At 41.7% G+C, this 20,093-nt stretch overlaps 1 protein-coding gene across 11 annotated transcripts in view; it reads right to left on the minus strand.

The window, feature by feature from the left end:
- The window catches only part of DENND5A (DENN domain containing 5A), a 73,015-nt gene that overhangs the window by 20,282 nt on the left and 32,640 nt on the right, over nt 1-20,093 (minus strand). For 6 of the 11 annotated variants that reach the window (XM_048486412.1, XM_048486411.1, XM_048486418.1 and 3 more), the window contains 8 exons: nt 19,506-19,721; nt 17,067-17,301; nt 15,762-15,912; nt 12,103-12,196; nt 9,831-9,938; nt 7,358-7,489; nt 4,981-5,133; nt 4,341-4,445 (listed from right to left, as the gene is read on the minus strand). In XM_048486412.1, the coding sequence (XP_048342369.1) occupies nt 4,341-4,445; nt 4,981-5,133; nt 7,358-7,489; nt 9,831-9,938; nt 12,103-12,196; nt 15,762-15,912; nt 17,067-17,301; nt 19,506-19,721 (1,194 nt within the window). The remainder of the gene's footprint in view (nt 1-4,340; nt 4,446-4,980; nt 5,134-7,357; nt 7,490-9,830; nt 9,939-12,102; nt 12,197-15,761; nt 15,913-17,066; nt 17,302-19,505; nt 19,722-20,093) is intronic. The other 5 variants (XM_048486420.1, XM_048486414.1, XM_048486422.1 and 2 more) reach the window with 3 other exon arrangements.

The following is a 20,093-nucleotide window of genomic DNA, read 5'->3' on the forward strand; positions in this document are numbered from 1 at the left end:
TTTCTTTTGGGGAAGGTAGATTCCTCACAGCATAATAACAGGTTACATCCATTATTTTTAAATCCGGGTCTATTTTATTCCATTTTTGTCCTTTGCAAGGGTACCCATTTTCCGTGAAGAAAACAGGTCATTTTCTTTCTGTCCTTTTGCATGAACCCATTTTTTAAATGATGCAAACAGAGCTGAAATGGTGGGCTATCACACCAGTCAGCAGTTCAGCAGAAACAAAACTGACATGATGTAAGGTGGGAGAACAGGAGGTGGGGGGAGGGGAAATAAAGTGGTTGGGTGCCTGTGCTATTCCCTCTGTAGTGGGTTCAACCTGGGATTTTTCAAAAACATCATAATTTTGGGCGTTTTTTTAAAAACCCGGATTGAGGGAAATGTAATGGGCCAATCCTGCTTTGGGGAAGGGACCCATGTGAAGTGCTTCCCCAAACTAGGATATTTCCCTTAATCAACCTGTTATATTTCTACCATGCGGAATCCACCGGGGTTTTGTTGGGAATGGGGCTACAGTATTGATATACTTGCTATCACAGATACATCAATATAAATGCAATTTAACAAAGTCCTTTATCTTGCAATTACGGGTGTGATTAGATCTGTGCCTTTAAGAAGAGTTGATGGGTGAAAAGAGAACCAGGAAAAGCTGCAGAAGCCCACTGAGACCAGCAAGCTAGCTTTGGGACTTACAACCAAATCTAATTTGGGAAAGCACTGAAATCTGCTTTCAAAGGAATACAAATAATAATAATTTCACACATAATTAATTTCATACACAGATACTACTATCACATAAGAAGCACATTTCATGTGTACATTGCCAACTCTGACAAAACTCACACAGATACACAGAACAAGAATCTTCCAGCAAATTGGGGCTTCCCATCAAATGTATACATAGCAGTTCAAAAAATGTGATATATGGCTATGTACATGCAAACCTAAAAAAGATTTAATTTTTACTTAACACACTGCATATGTTGAACAGCCCTCTCACTGGAGTGAAATTCAACATACCATTTTGCCACATCTCTGAAGCATTAAACAATGCAACACCTTACATAGTCGTTACTAACTTCCTTACAGAACTGGAAGATAAGAAGTGCCACATTACAATTCACTCGCCTCTCAAGAACATTCATAAGTTGCTCATGAATATCAAAGACTACTGAAATTACAGAGGAGAATGATAATAAACAGAGGTTACTGAACACAGATTTTATATAAGCCAGAAACTGTAATGTCTTTCAGAAAGTTACCATTCAGTTGAACATTACAATGAAAGGACAGTATTTTCCCCTTTCCTTTCCCCTCAATTAGATGGAGGGGGAGCTGCCCTGTGGCCGTAGACAGCGCTGCTAAGGCAGCACCACAGCACCTCCAAAGGGCCTCCAGGCGGCACAGGGAAGAGGGAAATTCAAAATCCCTCCTGCCACCCGAAGAGCCCCATACAGGAAACAGACCTATGGCACTGACACATGATTAGGTGTCACCAATCATGGATACAGTTCCACATACAAGTACATAATTTAAAACATCTACTGAACACCTGGAAACTGAAAAATAACATAGTAGCCACCCTAAATTTTCTACCTTCACAGATTTGAAAGTCTGGGGAACTATGTTCTATTTAAGTATTACATTCATTATTTCCAACAAGCAACTTCTATATGGTTCTTTTGGGGGGCCTGCCTCCTTTTCCTTTGATCCTCTTGAATGGATGTTTTGATTTTTGAAAGAGGTTCTTCAGGTCTCAAATTGTGTTTCAAATTCAGTGGTGAGATTGGAGGCTAACATGGCTCTTTTATCATTCTACCTATGGCTCAAATTGAATTTTATGCCCCATGGCCTTCTTTCGTCCATCTTAATTAATTACATGTTAATTACAATTTTGGTCCTTGACCATAATAAAGTATTTTACCGTAACTAATCTCACATTATCTCAGTAACTTCTAAAAGGTTTTCTTAAGGTCAGTAAGGGTCATATAGTCATTATTTTATTTATTTTATTTTTATTATTTATATTTATAACCCGCCTTGAGCAGCATTCACAACAGGATAAAAACCCATATAAAATGCAATACAATAAAACAGGTCCAATCAACAGATAAAATTAGATGGCAACAAAACGCACCCCCCCTTCCTTTCGTACCCACAGGAGGCCGAGGCAGTGGCTAGGTGGAAAGGCTCGATTGAACAAGGTTGTTTTACAGGCCCTGAGAAATTCCTGTAGGTCCTGCAGGGCCCTAACCTCCTTAGGCATCCTGTTCCACCAAACGGGGGCCAAGGCCGTGAAAGCTAATGCAATGTAATTTCCCTTTGAATGCAATTACATAACAGTATGCCACTTAGAGTGCTGTTATGGAGGTAACCAAGACAAGAACAGACAGACGAGGAATCAGCAGCCAAATAAAACCAAAGAAAAATAAGCTGTCGGAAGGAAGAATTTAAACATTATTTTGGCTCAGTGAGGGTCACTTATGAGAACCAGTGTAAATCAACTGATGAAAATAAGCAGGGTGTAATGAGACTAGCACTGAGAAAACTGACCTTCAGATTCTCAGTCATGAACTTCACTGGATAACCCTATTTATTTATGTTTATTATTGGTCAGTCATTCAACCTGGTCTATGTTACAAGTTATTGTAAAAATAAAAGGGAGGAGGAACAACAGCATTGCTGCTCTGGGTTCCTTGAAGGAAGAATGCAATAAAAGTATGATAGGAATCTAGATGATTAGTGATACATATCCATGACAATGTACAAAATATACATAACATAACCGGTTAACATAACCGGTTAAAGTATTTCCATCTTGGCTACTGCCATGCATGGATAACATTAATATTGTGGCAGTCATACAGTTTAGCTTACACCAGGTTCACTGTGCAGAATTTGCTAAAGAACAGAGATACTAAAATATCACTAAGTTTCTTCGTCACCACATTACTGACAATACATTCATTTGAGTAGCAATTACTAAAACACCAGGTATCTATCTACCTGTACAACAATTTTAAAATAAGTTTCACGTTTACCTTTTTTAGGCCATGTCTTGAGTGCTTACAAACTACAAAATACCACTACTGGACATTTATGAGAGGAAAGCAAACCCACGGAAGAGCTATTTATGCCAAGAAGTATATGAGTTATAAATCATGATAGTCTCATATTATCTCATTTATGTTGTAATGAAGTTTTCTTTTTATAATAAAAAGTAAAGTATTCTGTAAGAATCTGGAAAAGTTGTGGGAATAAAGAAGCGCAATAAGTCAAAGACAGAATAAATTTATGTAATGTGCACTGCACATTCTATTATGATACCTCAGAATGCATGGCAGTCAGGGAGGGAAGATGCAGTGAACTGCTCACGCAACAATTTATAGAGGAAGTAATTTTTTAAAAAAACTCTAGATATTTCCTTTCTGAGCTCATCTTATCTGGAACTATCTGTTTTGTTTTTTCACTTGCTCTGTGTGGTACACTGTGACCTAGATTTCACAGGCTGGTCTGTGGAAGTCTAGAGGATAGAACGTTTTGCCCTATCATGGAGGGTGGGGCCAGATCAGAAGGCCCTTTAAATTCTGATTATTTAGCCCAAGTGTATAGATGGCCCCATCACAATAACTACAAGCAGATAATACAACAGATTAAAAGGGAACATATAAGTATAGATATAAACACATACAACTCAATATATTAACACCTGCAGAGTGATCAATATATATGCTGACTCCAGTGCTGGAACAGATCACGTAAAGAGCACAAAAGCCCAAGGAACCAAAAGTAAATGAAAAGCACATTATGTGGAATTATGAATAGACAACTCACAACTATTCATTTCCTTGAAATGCATGCTGATATGTGGACAAAGCCAAGGGAAAATATTAATGATGTATACACAAGAGATGACAAAGAAAAATGCTTTCAAATGTGATAGATTTATCTAAATTATATCTCACAAAATGCATAAATTAGCAAGACTGATAAATACAAAGCTGAAACAAAAGGAAGAATAAAGTGGTAGCTATGCAGGGCTAAGAAGGTCCAGCAGCAGAACAGTTGGCAAAAGCTGGGTATGGTAAAGAGGGAGCTGAGGAAAGCTACTTTTACACTGATTTTTGAGAGGGCATAATCTTGCACCAATGATTAAATGCATTAATAAGACTCAGCTTCTGAGATGGAAGCCAAAGCTCATTTTACAAGTGGAAGTGGTAGTGCTTTTCAGACGGGTTTAGATGTTTTACACTTCCTCCACATATTCCTTAATACTCTACCACAACAGACTGTTCAGCACTGTTTGCCAACATCTGCAAACAATCCAAAGCATTAACCTTATGTAGGGTTGGCCGTTTGCTGGTCTGAAAAGCCCAAATCTGAGTTGTAGCAGAGTATACTGATGCTTTATCTTCTAGGATGAAAGTAGTACAGCTTCTATCCTATGTAGTATATAAGAGGGAAGGACAGAATCAGACAGTATATAACTTCACACAGAGAAACCGTTACAATCTAAAAGCAGATTCAGGCAACAGAAGCAGTAGATAAGGGATAACAGAAAATAAATTCTGGTTTACAGTACAAGGTTTCAGGGTCACAGTAAAGCCTCTCAGAACCAGAATTCAAATATATCTTTTTACATTCATGCATGACCTTGGGAGGTTCCTGCAAAACATCATAATTTTCACACTCATTAAATAAGATTTTAAAACTTCACTTGATCATCTTTTAGTTAAAGACCACAGTTAAGGAAAAGGGTGAAGGGGGGATGATTTAAGATTCTAGTGCGTAGTTAAACAGCTCTACCTGTCTCCATTCTCATTTATGTATAATATCCTAATCCCATTCAAAAGATTTGATGCAATTATCCACAACTTGCATTTAACATCTATAGTAACAGTAGCAGCAGAAACATTTTTTATTTTTAATAGATGAACAGGGGCAATATTATTATACAGCAGAAATTTCATTTCTTACCTGCTTCACCTGCAAACCATGGCTCCATATCCTTTCTAAGAGATCACAGAGGCTGGCTATCAATGTATTTTCTTCAACACCTGTAATATTCACTTCACCATGACCAAGTTCTACTGCTTCACGACCCATTTTTTCCACTAGCATCCTCTTTGTCTTTTGAAACAGAAAAAGGGAAATCACAGGCCCAGTTTATTTGTTTTTAACAGACATTATATGTTTTTGATAGGGTAGGGGTTGGGGCGTTGATAGGCATCATGTTTTATATATTACTTCACCCTACCAAGCAGTTTGATAGAATCACAGTAGTTAGGTTAATTTCTAACACACAAAGACACACCAGCTGCAGACTGCCATGCTCTCAAAATCTTTTTTAATGGAAGTCACCGGATTTCTATAATCAACCTGAGGGTCCGTAGTACAAGGGAGGAATCAGAAAAATTCCTCTCCCCAACTGTGGCTGGGAGTGCCTTCTTTCTGTAAGTAGAAAAGGTAGCTAGGATCTAGTGTTGGCACGTAATGTTTTTCTGCTAAGATGAATAGTCAACATCGTTCATTTGATAGACTTGGACTTGGCTAGGTCATGATGGAAAACCAAAGCACAACAATGAAAACATGGGAAACTGGGAGCTAAGTTTCCATGGCATGTAATATGCATATACTTTATATACTACCATGTATAATTAAATGTAGGGATGTGCATTTGACATATTTGAGCAAAAAAACCCAGCAAAAATGCACACATCTGAAAAATACTTAGACAGCATTTTCCAGATTTTTTTCAGCTGAATATCAAACCAGAGAATCTGAAAGCGAGTTGACTAGTCTGATCCCCCAAAAAGCCAAAAAAATCAGCTTTATTCAAGATCTATTTGGGAATGCCGACTACTAGCTATTGATGGGAGAAAAAAAATCCTTGTGCCCTTTTCCTGCTTTTTGGATGGTTTCGAGGGCAACAGGAGGGAAGGAAGAAGAAGCATCTTAGAAAAACAAATAGGAAAACTCACAAAGAAGGCTCTCTTGTTAGACTAGTAGATGCACTGCTTTCTTTGCAAGGTTGCTGGGCTTCAAATATTGAGTCTAATAATCTTGTTCCCCCCACAGACCTTTTGCAGGGAACAGGAATGGGTGGGAGGGATGCAGTGGCAAATTGGAGTGGCAAATAAGAGTGTAGGTTAGGAACAGCAGTGTTCTTTGGCCAATCATAGAAACTGTCTTGTGTAAGCCTCTGGCTTTCCTTCAAGCCATGTCCTGGACAGGAGGTGGCCTGAAGGAATGCCGGGAATGGGCTCGGGCAGCTGCCGCTGTACCAGCCGGCTCCTTAAATGGTCTGCTGCCGTGGCGCTCATGTGAGCCCCTGGCTTTCCTTCAGGCTGCCTCCTGCCCTCAGGAGGTGACCTGAAGGAAAACTGGGACCGGGCTCAGGCTGCCGCTGCAGCAGGCCAGCTGCTTGGACGGCCCGCTACTGCAGCATTTGCGTGGACCCCGGGGTTTCCTTCAGGTCGCCTCCTGTCAGGACAGGAGGCGGTCTGAAGGAAAGTCGGGACTGGGTTTGGGCAGCCACCACCGCACCAGACCGCTCCTTAAACGGCCTGCTGCCGTGGTGCTCGCACAAGCCCTCAGCTTTTCTTCAGGCCACCTCCTGCCCTCCAGGGCAGGAGGCGGCCTGAAGGAAAGCCGGGAACGGGCTCGGGCAGCCGCTGCTGCAGCAGGCCGGCTCCTTGAAAGGCCTGCTGCCACGGCACTTGCACGAGCACCTGGCCTGAAGGACGGCTAGGATGGGATTAACAAACCGTTTGGGGGTGTGGAGGTGGGATTAACCAACAGTTCAGCCGAACCTGACAGAACCGGCTGAATCCCACCTCTAAAACCATTTCTGAACAAGGGAAAACCCCTTCAGTGTGATCACAGGAATCCCCAAAAAAGGGCATACAGTGTCTTCAACTTGTAGGTCGAACATTTCTGTATTCAGTTAACAAATTAATTTAATTTTTTTAAAAAATAATGTATGCCTGCCATATTATTCCCAGTCATCAATTAGAAGACTTTCTTGAATTTCCAGTGGCATGCAATTTCAAATTTTACTGTTAATAATATATGAACTATTTCTGTTGAGTATTGATAAGAATACACAGCTTACTAGAAAAAAGGATGTTAAAATCATGTTGCAACTATACCAGAAAGGCATATTGAATTATGATACATACATGTTATCCACTCAAAATGTAATATGCATAAAGAATAAAATTTTACTGTTATGTTAATATGAACATTTTTAAAATCTTATAAAAGTTTATTTCTTCATTAGCAAATCATATACAGTAGAAGGCAATATACTATAGGTACATCACCAATGAAGCTGAAGCAACAAGGAAAATACCTTATTTCTGCATTCTTTAAGCAAACCTTCAACAAATTTCCAGTTGGTCTGTGCAATTACTGATGGTGAGAGATTAGACAGTTTAGGCTGCCGGATGGTGCTGCCCAGATTCCGGGCTTCTTGAATATACTTCTGTAGAAAAATAGGCAAACCCAGAATGTATACAAAGGTACAACTTTTAAAAAACCCCAGCTAAGATGAGGTAAGGTTTATCTGAAGAGTTATGCCTTGTATTTTCCTGCAGTCATCATGCCCACAGAAATAATTTCCCATCTCATGAAATAATGTGGCTTGATATATCACAAGGACCTAAACCTTTTACTTTTTCACTGAAACTGAAACTCTGGCTACTTGCTGTTTTGCAACCAAAAAAGGTAGAACTTCACTGCAGGTATACTAAAATATTCTCCATATGAAACAAAGTCCTGCACTGACAATGCCCAGTACATTGGAGATAACTCAGCAACTGGATTGTTCTAGGCCTACATTAAGAAAAACACATTTTCAGCCCCTACTAAAAGAAAAAACTCTTCACTCTGAAATACAGTATGTACATACTGTAATCACAAACTATGTATGTATGTATGTATGTATGTATGTATGTATGTATGTATGTATGTATGTATGTATGTATGTATTTATTGTTTCGATTTATAAACCGCCCCATCCCCTGGGGGCTCTGGGCGGTGAACAACATTCACATATACAATTAATTAAATCGATAACAACAATATAATACTAAAATCCATTAAAAGCTACTTAAAAACAGCGGTTAGTATCATAATAGGTGCCCTAATATGGCCAATTCAATTAAGATCACCCCAGTAAAAAAGAAAGGGAGGGGTCAGGTTCCTCTCTGGGAGGATAATAGGTGGTAAAGTGCATCAGATGGTATGTGCAAGAAGATGCGGGGGGATGGTCGACTCTAAGTTAAGGGGAATGCTGGCTGTGGAGGAAACACTTTTTTCTTTTTCAACAGAAAACTAAGCATTTCTTAGATGAAGTTCTTAAACTTAAGAGTGTGTTTCCAACATCTGTGCATGTGCCTGAATAGTTTTGTTTTTGTTTTTAAATCTGGCATATTTGAAAGAGTGTCCCTTTTCCTTTCAGATAGATGATGTAATTGAAGACATCATGCAGTTGACAACTACTGTGGGCTGTATTAATCCAGAAATGCATATGCCTAATACTGTGAGTCCCTTCCTTTTTGCCTTTGACAGTCATTTTGGGAGGGATTAAAGGCAGAAGGAGTACCAGAAGACCACTGTCTGGGCAGAAGGGTAGTAAACCTTTAGTGGAGCTACATTCAAATGTTTCTAGAGGCAAAATAAGCAGCCATTTGCCCCTGTTAAGAAGCCACTTCCTCCTTCTCGCACATATTGTCAGTTTGGGAGTTCTTGTGGGGATTACTTGCCTTTCACCTCCCATTGCAATAAACAAACCATCTGAAGGAGACCCCATGGGAAAAAAATGCAGTCTGGGTTACATAAGGGCCACCTGGGTCTCCATTGAAAGAGACGAATCCAGGTGGACTTCCCAGACTGCGGATGAGGGGCCGGGCGCCAAAATGGTCCTCCTTCCCACCGCGGCTGGAAATCCCCTGCCTCCCCTGTGGCCTTCCAGCCAAAGTGATCTCCGCCTGGCTATGGATTGGCAGTTTCAGCCTGCTCTGCTGCTTAACTAAATCAGCCATTTTAACAGCCTCAAACAATGCTGTAGAGCTGCAGGGGCGTGGATACAGCTCCCCTCCTTATCAACAGGAATGAGCTGGAGTGTCATCCAGCGCATTTCTGGTGACAAATCAGCCCAAAGCTCCGCATCAGCTGAGCAAGTGGTCGTGATATAGATGTTAGAATAATAGCTGGGACAGCAAGCGCCCCTGAGAGCACCTTACATTGAAGTGGGCACCTCGGTGAGGCTTGGTCCCCGCGACTTCACACTTTGCTGGCTTAACGGTCCCCGAGAAAGCGAGGGCAATCCATTGAAGGACAGTGCCCCGTGATCCCTCGAAACGCTTTCAGGCGCGGGTCAAAGTGCTGTGCGTGGATCGTAACCACATCAAACGCTGCAGCGGTAAGATTCTAACGAAAACCAGCAGCCGATCCGCCTTGGTCAAGCTGCATAATGGAGCTGCGATCTGTGACGGCGACGGTGAATCTCCGCCTCGGCTGCCGCGTCTCCAGCACGGAAGCCGGACTGGAAGGGGTCAAAGGGGTCAAAGGCCGATGTGTCATCCAGGAAGCCCTGAAGCTGCTCCAACACCACTCTCTCAATTACCTTCCCCAGAAACGAAAGATTTGAGACGGGGCGGTAATTGGCCAGATCCCCTGGATCTAACGATGGTCTTTTCAAGAGTGGGCGGACCACTGCCTCCTTCAACCCATCCGGAAAAACTCCTTGCTCAAGGGAGCTATTGATGATATTCAACAGATTTATAGAAGATCACATCACACACCTATGCATATAAACATACCAGGTAAAGCTCTGAAACAGATTTTATAGAGTGCGTGAAAGGCCAATCATGCTGGTCCAAGTCTAAACATAATTGCAACTGAAGCTCTGGCAAAACAAAATCCAGGTGCTGGCAAGACAGGGAAGGTAGCAAAACATAGCAAAACAAAATAAAAAATTAAACAGCTCATGTTAGGTAACAATACAGTAGCGGAACAAGAAATAATAAAAGCACACATGCAAAAACAGGACAGAGGCCATAAAATTACTTGCGACTTCAAAAAGTTATACAACACAACTTATAAATTAAGAGACATTTAAACAAAGCAGGGAATAAATAAATAAATAAATAAATATAACACAAAATTAAAGCTAAAGAAAGCTGGGACTTAAAACTCATAGAACTTTGCAAAAAGTATTTGTTTTTCCCAAGTGACTGTATAACAGATTTTATCCAAAACTAACACATTCATTCTTCTAGTTTTCTTCATTTACCTAACTGCCCTGATTTGGTTAAGAACCAGTAAGAATATTTTCATAAGTAGATGATATATTGGTGGACAATGACAATATCAATAAAGAACAATATCAGTAAATATTTACGTAATAATTTACCAAACAAGTTTATGCATCTTTAACAGTAAAATCCTGAGGGGGAAAGGAGGAGTTGTGTCATGGTCAGCGATGCCGCAGCCATGGTACAGCTGCACCACGTCCAAAGAAGTTTACTGCACTGTGGACGGTAAGCTGAAAGCAATACTGCTGTTTCCCTTGTTAAAGTGAACTAGGCAGTTGCCTATTTTATTTACAAATACCCAGGTATTTCATTACAAATGCCCAGGAATAATAGCTGGATATTACTTTACAGCTGCCCATACATTTCAAAAGTGAATATTTCATTTAACACAAATATGCCTTTTTGTATTCCTTATCTAAATCTTTGCTAAAAAGCATTAGCAATTAAAATGGGATGTTCTATTGCTTGTATATAGTTCCTGAAAATGCAAAAGATTCTAATGTTCTGCAACTTTTAGAACAGACTTCTTAAAAGACAGACAATAAAACCCTATGCAAAGTTACCCTAATCTAAGGCTGCAGCTTCAAGACGTGAATCGACACCGACGCACCCCAGAGCGGCTCGCTTAATTAGGCCGTTCGGTAGGGGACGTTTCGGGAAAGATAAGCTGGCGAGTTTCGAGGAGCTATTGCTTAACTGTCCCAGAGCTGACCATTCCCCCTCTGGCCTTCTGGCACATTGCACAGGCCAGGGGACATGCCCCCCTGCCCTGCAATCTTTACAGCTCTGGAGTCGCGAGGGCGGAGGGCGTCCCCTGGCCTGTGCGTAACGGCAGAAGAGCCAGAGGGATGGTACGCTGCTCGGGGACAGTGCAGCTCTCTCGCGCAGGCTGCTTCATCTTTCCCTACCGGAGAACCCTAATCCGACCGGCTCCATGAAACGGTCAAGGGGGGGGGTAAGGCCATAAGAACATAAGAACATAAGAACAAGCCAGCTGACTGTGACCAGAGTCCATCTAGTCCAGCCTTCGCTACCGCAGTGGCCCACCAGGTGCCTTTGGGAGTTCACATGTAGGATGAAAGCAATGCCTTCTGTGCTGTTGCTCCCTGTTAATTCCGACTTCTGCTATGCATTTGCAATTCCTGGACAAAAGAGGATCAAGATTGGTAGCCATAAATCGAATTTCTCCTCCATAAATCTGTCCAAGCCCTTTAAAGCTATCCAGGTTAGTGGGCTGGGCCATCACCACCTTCCTGTGGCAGCATATTCCAAACACCAATCACACGTTGCGTGAAGAAGTGTTTCCTTTTATTAGTTCTAATTCTTCCCCCCAGCATTTTCAATGAATGCCCCCTGGTTCTAGTATTGTGAGAAAGAGAGAAAAATTTCTCTCTGTCAACATTTTCTACCCCATTTTCTACCCCATGCGTCCAGGGAAGGCGTCCAGGGAAGGGGAGGGAAATGGCGCCTTCCAGCCGCTGCCATTCGTACGGCAGCAGTTGGAAGCCACTGTTTCTGAAAAACAGCAACTTCACACCGCTCGGGAGTTGCAGGCTGGCGCTGCTGCGCCATGTGAACAGTCTTCCAGGGATGCTGTTTTTAGCGTCCCTGGGACGCTGTAGTTGGCCTGTGCAGAAAGGGCCTAAGACTGTGCAGGAGCTCGGGATTGCAGTGTAGCATGTGTGTAATTCAGAAAAAAGATACTGGGAATTTCTGAGCCAGCTATGTAAAAGAAAGGCATCAACATTCAGTATTTTTGTTACAAAATAGTTTTCACCTCTCTCTGATCATTGTCAAGACGAAGATGCTCTGTGTGTTGTTTCTGCCTATCTTTCCTCCTCCACTGTGCAGGTGCATTTCGCTTGGTCCATCTGGAAAATCAAGAGAAGCAATCTATAAGACAGTGGTCCCCAATAGGCTTGAACATTGATTAAAAATATCAGTAAATTTCGGGTTCGGGGTTTTTTTTTAACTGGAAATCATTGGTAAAAACACATAAAGCTGGTATCCATCAGCTTTAGTCAGCTAGAGCTGAAAATATTCAGTTTAAAAAAATCTGAACCCAAAATGTTTCACACACACACCATCTCCCAAAAACTCCAGGCTAGGAAACAGTGTGGAGGGAGAGAACTGCCCCTGCCAGCACTTTCCAAGCCCTGGAGACCTTGGAAAGCATTGACAGGGGGCAGGTTCTGCATGCAGCACTGAGCTAGCTCAGCCCCACATATAGGATCTGGCCAACCTATCATTAAGGCTTGAAAAGAATTGGCAGGGGGAGGGATAGATCCTACATGTGGGGCTGAGTTAATTCAGCCCCGCATGCAGGATCTGGTCAATCGACCTCCCACCAATGCTTTTCAGGCCCTGCGGGGCTTGAAAAGCATCAGTAGGGATAGATCCTGCATGTGGGGCTGAGCTAGCTTGCAGGATCCAGCCAATCTTTCCCTGTCTGATATTTTTCAAGGCCTGCAGGACTTGAAAAGTATCGGAAGGGGTAGATCTTGCACATGGGGCTCAGCTTGCTCAGCGTCACATGGAGAGATATCTCTCTCTCTCTCTCTCCCTCCCCCCTCCGCTGCCTTTCAAGCCCAATAAGGCTTTTTCAGGTTTTTCTGTGATTCAGGTTTACTGAATCACCAACCCTAATTCCAAACTTTTGGAATTCTGAGAAGGAGAGGTAAGCGCCACGCCACTCCAAAATGACTGCCTAAGGTAGCAGAGCTAAACATAATACCTCCCTCCTTACTTTGCAAGGGACTCACAGAAAAGGAATTTTAAAAAAGTGAAGGAAAACCCAAGGGGAAAAAAAGAAGACACACAGGGGGCAATAAAAGAAAGGAATGCCTGAAAGGAGAATGGAACCAGAAACTTGAGTGCTCATTAGTTCTCCTGATCCTCCTGAAGCTGCAAGTCCTACTGCAGTCATAGAAACCCATCCATTTGAATGAAGGCAGCCAATAACAAGCCTGTCTTTAAAAGGCCCTACTTTTTGAAAAGCCTGATGGGTACTGGCAGGCACCATGTTGAGGAGACCTGCTTTAAGATATACTCAGAAATTAAAATAAAATGTGTGGGTTCACTCTTGTTCCTAAGCAACAGAGGCTGGCAATAAAATGACAAAAATGGTGCCACATATAATAGTTTATCCATTAACACATTCTGCTAGTTCAGCTCAGTATCTTTTTACAAGATATGGTTGAAAACAATATTAGTTTAAAAATCAATCTTTATAGAATTGTTTTCTATCGAGAAGAAGAGATTTGTCTTCTTGTTCCTCCATTTTGTTCACAGTTCTTATATAAAATATTCCAAAAAATTTAGAAGAACTGTTTATACACATGAGAACAGTGGCTAGAGTTATAGTTGCAACAAAATGGAAAGAAGAAGATTGTCTATGGTGGGAAGATTGGAAAAGCAGGCCAGTCAAATACACAGTAATGGCAAAACTGACTATGTGAATAACAGACCAACCAAAGAATTTAAAGACAAATGGAAAGAATATTACACACACGATTCTTTAAAAATGGGGAGTAGAGGAGATGTAGCTGAAATGATATATATGAATTATTAGCAATCTCTTTGTTATGTTATATCAAGAAGGTATTTAGGGGCAAAACATTCAAATATATAATAGATGACAATAATATACATTAACTTATTTTTTATCATCCAAGAATTATTTTCTGAAATTAATTTATAATAATCATCACTTCAAGCTTTTATTTTACCACCATTTATTTTTAAATATTATTTAACATTATTATTGTGGTTATCAAGTATCGTACAGTGTATTTTATAGATTTTTTTCCTTTCCTCTATGAACATGGCCTATGCCTTTATTTTTCATGTTATATCTCTCTTTTTTAATTAATAAAAAAATTACAAAAAAGATATTTTCTTACAAGGACAGAATATAGCCTATTGAGAATAAAATTACCTCATCTATGGCACTCTACACAGGGTGACCCCTGATATCTATATATATAAAAAGCTAACCATCCGTTTGTTGGTGACTCCCTAACGCCGAAACGGCTGGACGCATCGCCCCCAAATTTTCACATGACGTCCCTCCCTGTTGCAGCCGGGTAACTGGACCTTCAGATTGCCGAAAGTCCATACCTGAGCCGGTAAAACATCTTTTTCCTGGTGCACCAGGCCATGAAGCTGGCTGTGTTTAACTGTCACCCTTAGAATGTTCGTGCAGCATGTCTATCTATGGCCTGAGGGCTTGGTATGAGGGCTTAGAAAGTTCGTGCAGATGGGCAGAGATGAGCAGTTAAAACAGTAAATAAGTAATACTGTTTGGTAATACGAGTGGAAGTGAAACACATACACACTTTGCCGTGTGAGACGTCAGGTGGGGTTCCCCCCCCCCACACACACACACATGCAGGTAACTTTCACTCTCTGTGCCTCACCCACTACTACCACACGACACACATACTCTCATACACATCCAGCTCATCCTCACACACCTCACTCTGCCCTCCCTCACATCCAACCACCACTTACCCACTTCCTCACCCATATTCGCCACAGCTCTCTTTTACTAAAAGCAAGCTGGAGTTTGCCTTTTTCTTCTAAGAAAATCCGCGGGTCAGGGGCGAACCAACACTACTGGCTCCGCTTCTTTTGCACATGGCCCCTTTAAAAACCCAGGGAGCTGGCCTCGATCTGAGCGCCTCACCACCCTGCCTCTGCTGCCTCACTGGGATAGCCTCCTTGCCCCAGTTCTGCCTTACCCAAGCCAGGACTGTGCGTGTCAACCAGTCTCATGGACAGCGGGATTCGCACTCTGGAAAGGGTTACCTTATTCTAAAAACCAAGACAGCACCATATAATAATGTGAATTGAAAAGGGAAAGAGGGATTCCATTTGACCACCCCAAAAGAAGAAGAAGAGGAGGAGAAGGAGGAGGAGCAGGAGGAGTTTGGATTTATATCCCCCCTTTCTCTCCTGTAGGAGACTCAAAGGGGCTTACAACCTCCTTGCCCTTCACCCCTCACAACAAACACCCTGTGAGGTGGGTGGGGCTGAGAGAGCTGTGACTATCCCAAGGTCACACAGCTGGTGTGTGTGGGAGTGTACAGGCTAATCTGAATTCCCCAGATAAGCCTCCACAACTCAAGCTGCAGAGCTGGGAATCAAACCCAGTTCCTCCAGATCAGAGTGCACCTGCTCTTAGCCACTATGCCACTGCTGCTCCCAAAAGGCTATGCTGGGGATCATTGGACCTGCATGGACATCTGTGTGGGTTGCAGACTGTGATGAGAAGGACAACTGCCACAGCAACGCGTGGCCGGGCCCTGCTAGTACTTCTCTAAATCTAAAGATTATTCCCCATAGCTATTAAAGTTGATCACAATTTTTAAAAGTACATGGTCTCCAATCACTCAGTTTGGTATGTATAATATCTTCCAAACTCAGTTTACTCACTTGTTGCTTGCTGGTCCCATAGAAAGCACATCAGACTGAAGTTTAGGGAAAAATCCAGGTTCATATTTTCCTTGTCCAATCTTCATATCAAGCAAATGGGGATGCACTGCAGTGTGATCAATTTTTGCAAGCCGTAATTCAATAGCTTTCTCTGAAGAAAAATAAAAACATCTTAAAACTCATTATCCTGATAGCTTCATGCTCAGTTGATAAATAAAACAGAATGCAAAGGGGGGGGGGGTGTTAAGGAATTAACCCTGTGTTAATTTAGACAAAAGGTAAGACGTGCCCCTACTGTTAAAAAGTACATCCTGCTCAAAGTAAGAGGAAAGAAGAACCCTCACCAGACAAAAAAGATAAAGATAATTCCACTGGTGTTGAGGAATTTAGTGCTACTATTTAAACAGTGATTCACCTTAGTCTTAAAAATCACAGCTGAGGGTAAAAATATTAATCGTTCAAGTCAATCTAAGATGATAACTATCCAAGCCAAGAAAAAAGATGAAGGACAAACAAATCCTCTTTTTTTAAAAAAAAAGTGAAGATAATAGCCAAGAAAACCTAGCCCAGTAACAACAGACAAGCTCCTTTGTGATGCTGCTATGACAGTGAAAGAAGAACTCAGTGGGAAGGTATGACTCCATCTACTACAGGCATGCACACTCAGGATTGATGGAGCCAGGGCTAGTAAAATCTCTAAAGCTTAACTCCAGGCATTTCAAATGATCACCTGCCAATAACCCTTTAAGTTAAAAAGGGTTATTGGCAGCTGGCTGAAACCACTTACGCATATATAGAGACCACTAAGAAGAAAGCATTTTTCTTTCCTTTTGAATCTTACAGTATGATCATAAACACAGTTTTTTAGTCCACTGACTTCAATGAACTTAGAAGGGCATAATTATGCTTAGGACTACACTTGTAGTATATTTTAGACAGTAGACTGAATGCAGCCACACATTCCTAAGTTTTTTTAGGAACAGCAGGCAACTTCTGCTTATTCCTCCCTTTTGCTGCAGACCACCACATTACTCTCTGTGCTGTTCCTGAAGATCCATTGACTCCCAGGAATAAGATTTCTGCAGAGTCTCAGTGAGCAAGAAGCATGTGCAAATATTACCCTTTTATCTTGTGCCCTTATGTTTCCAGAACTGACCGTACGCAGGTCAATGTTATTTGTCATTACAATTTTTAAGGATCCTGAATTTCATAAAAGCTATTTTGCACGTTTATATTTCAGCATTATCGCAATATTATTAGCAGAAACAACTGCAATCTCTTTAAAAAGTGTTTTAAAGTCTTTACCAGCTTCATCGATGGTAGTGCACTTTTGATACATTGATGTGCGCAAAGTTGGTGTACGAACATTTAGTAGTCTAATTTTATCCACTCTAGAATCAAACACCCTCAAAACAGGATCTTTATCATCATCATCATGGCACATGATCTTATTGTCGATAAAAGAAGCAAACATCTGGGTTTCCAAAAATCTTGAGAGGAATGGCAAATAAGGTTCAGGTTGGTCAGATAAGAATGATGCCTAGTGAATTAGGAAAAATATATTTATGAACCCTCTTGTCAAGTAATTTTTAAAGTAGAACATAAAAACCTTTGATCTATCTATACCACCATTCTTTTTTTTACTTTGCTATTTTAATACATATACCATTTTGAAACAAAGATATACTAAATCAGTGATCCTCTGGAGTTACCTGTGGCTCTTCTGGACACTGGTCCCCAATACTGCACCTACCTCGTGTTCCAAGAAAATGTATGACCATTGTCCTGTGGGGTTTGTAGTTGGCATCTGGTTCTCACCTTGAAGTAGCTGCTGCCACAAGGACTAAAGGACAGGTAAGCTGTAAACTTCCCTGAGATGGGTCTTTACTTCCATCCTTGGTTTGAAGCCCCACATCTTTCCAATAACCCCTCACTCTTCTTGGCAGCCTCTGCATCCTGCGAGTAACTGAGAGCAAAGTGGCTGAAGAGAACAGAGAGTATAACCACCACCATCAGAATCATGACAAGCAACCAAAAAAAGTGCAAGCTGGTTGCAGTGTGTGTTGGGGGGGTGGGGTGGAGAGAAGAGAGGTAGGTTTTACTTCCCTTTCTCCACAGCCAGCTTGCTCTCCTCAGCCCACCTTGGTAATCTCACTCTGAGGACAGTGCGAAAAGAAAATTAAACTTGGAATTAAAGTAGTGTCACTTGGCGCGAGGAAACTGGAAAGTGAAAGCAGGGCTTGAGGAAATACATCCATACAAGGAATCTTGCCTCAAAATAAATTCACCCTTGCTGCAAGGCAGTGCATAATCGGCTAAGGCAGGAGAGAAAGAAAAAGCTTGCAGAAACACAACCTTTCTCAATGGTAGCAGAGACAGAACAGAGGAATGGACATCTTCTCCCCTTCTCCCCATTCCACCCACGCATTCACATTCACAGAAACACACTGCAATTGGACGGGAAATTGGTGTGCCAAGGGGAAAAGCAAAGTGCCTTGAGATTGTGAGTCTCCCAAAGAACTTCTAAACTCTCTATGGTGAGCCTCCATATGTGAGGTGCTAAGGCCCCTTCCACACGGACCAACAAACATGAGTGTAGGACACTAAATAGCTTGGGGGGGGGGGGGGACTTCGCACAGATCCCACCTCCAAAACAAGTTTGCCCCATGTAATTTCCTCCAGCCCGTTTTTTTAATTGCTAAACAAGCAAGTCTTTTTAAAAAATCCCATGTTGCAGCCACTCACGAGCAGGGCTGGAGCAAGAGTGAACTACGCCCAGGGCACGTGTGCATCCTGTGCCCCTGCCATGCCCCTGCCCTGGAATGCTCAGGAACGCACCTGGTGCGTCACGCACCCCCCCTCCCCGTCCCCTTGGTGCTACGCCACTGCTTGCGAGCAAATGGCCAGGCAGGAGGAGCTTTATTTGCCTCTCTTTTCCCTTTTTCTAAAATTTTGCAGCTTGCATCTGCATAGCTATGCAGGTGAAGATGGTTGTATCATGAGACATCGGCATGGCTGTGGGGGTTCATTTGTGCATCTTCCAATCTTCCTGGCCACCCAAAACCCTTTTATGGAGTTAAATGGACATACATCAACCTTTCAGATATATACCTGGCTCTATCCCCAAGAATGCCCTGTCTAATCCTCCCCTGCACTGGTGTCCTATTGGACACCAGCACAGCTCCACAGTGGCAACCATTTCTGGCTGCTGAGGGGCATCCAGATGCCAGCCTGCTTGCTCCCTGCACCAGCGGGGCTGCCCCTTACATGGCAGAGGTGGTAAATGCACTAGCACAAGGCCACACTGTTCCCCCAAGCTCTTTCCCCCCCCCTCCCCTCAGATGGGACCATAAGGCTTACAAAGGACAAGTAACACCATAGTTTAAAGCACAATTTTGAAAACATTAAGAAATATTTATTTCATAATGAATTATTACACACTTCAATTTATCCTTAGGCATCAAAAAAAAGGCTTTTCTGAAATATCTCTGTAGAACCCAGGCAGAGGAACAAATGATTAAATCTTTTGAGCTCTGAAAATATTTTGACACCAATAATTCAAAGTTCTCTCAGTTTTTGTTTCATGAAGTTTTTATGAGATAGAACCTTCCAGTTCAGAGAAAGTCCACTGCAACTCTAAAAAAACATTTTATTTTACATCTAGTCTAATGCTGCATCCTTAATTAGTCAATAATCAATTTCCTCTTTGTTATTTATATAGCTTATGCCATTTTTCATACTTACCTTATCAAAATTCTGCATCTGTTCCCTGTTGGTAAACCATGATTCCTTGTCTTGACTGGGCTGAATAACGAACACTTCATAATCTGCAAACATCTGAGTGAAACGACTGGCAAAAACCTCCCGTACATGAATATTGAGCTGATAAATTTTGAATTCTTCTTCATCACATTGCATTTTCAAATCTTTCTTGGCACCAATCTCCTCCCGAACTTCAAGCTATAAGAAATGAGAAGTCTACATAGTAGTTCTGCATTTGGGAAAAGAAAATTATGATGGAAGAAAGCATGTCAGAGATTTAAGCTACCTCAATAATGAATACTGGCTATTCTGAAAATCTGAAGTAGAGTGTTACCATATCACCAGATGTAACAAGGAAAACGATAAGAATAGGTAGGTATTATTTTATTCCACATAGAAGCACCTTTGGAGCACTATAGAGTCTCACCAAGAAACTGGCCCTATTTGCCTCGCGCAGGGAAATTTTGCCTCAAGGGAAGTCATTTCTTTTCTCTCCTTTCTTTTCTGACAGTGGCAACAGCATCAGATTTGAGACCACTGTCCTCAGGTTTGTATATCCTGAAACAGATT

This window comes from Sphaerodactylus townsendi, linkage group LG02 (assembly GCF_021028975.2).
Source record: "Sphaerodactylus townsendi isolate TG3544 linkage group LG02, MPM_Stown_v2.3, whole genome shotgun sequence".
Lineage (NCBI taxonomy): Eukaryota > Metazoa > Chordata > Lepidosauria > Squamata > Sphaerodactylidae > Sphaerodactylus > Sphaerodactylus townsendi.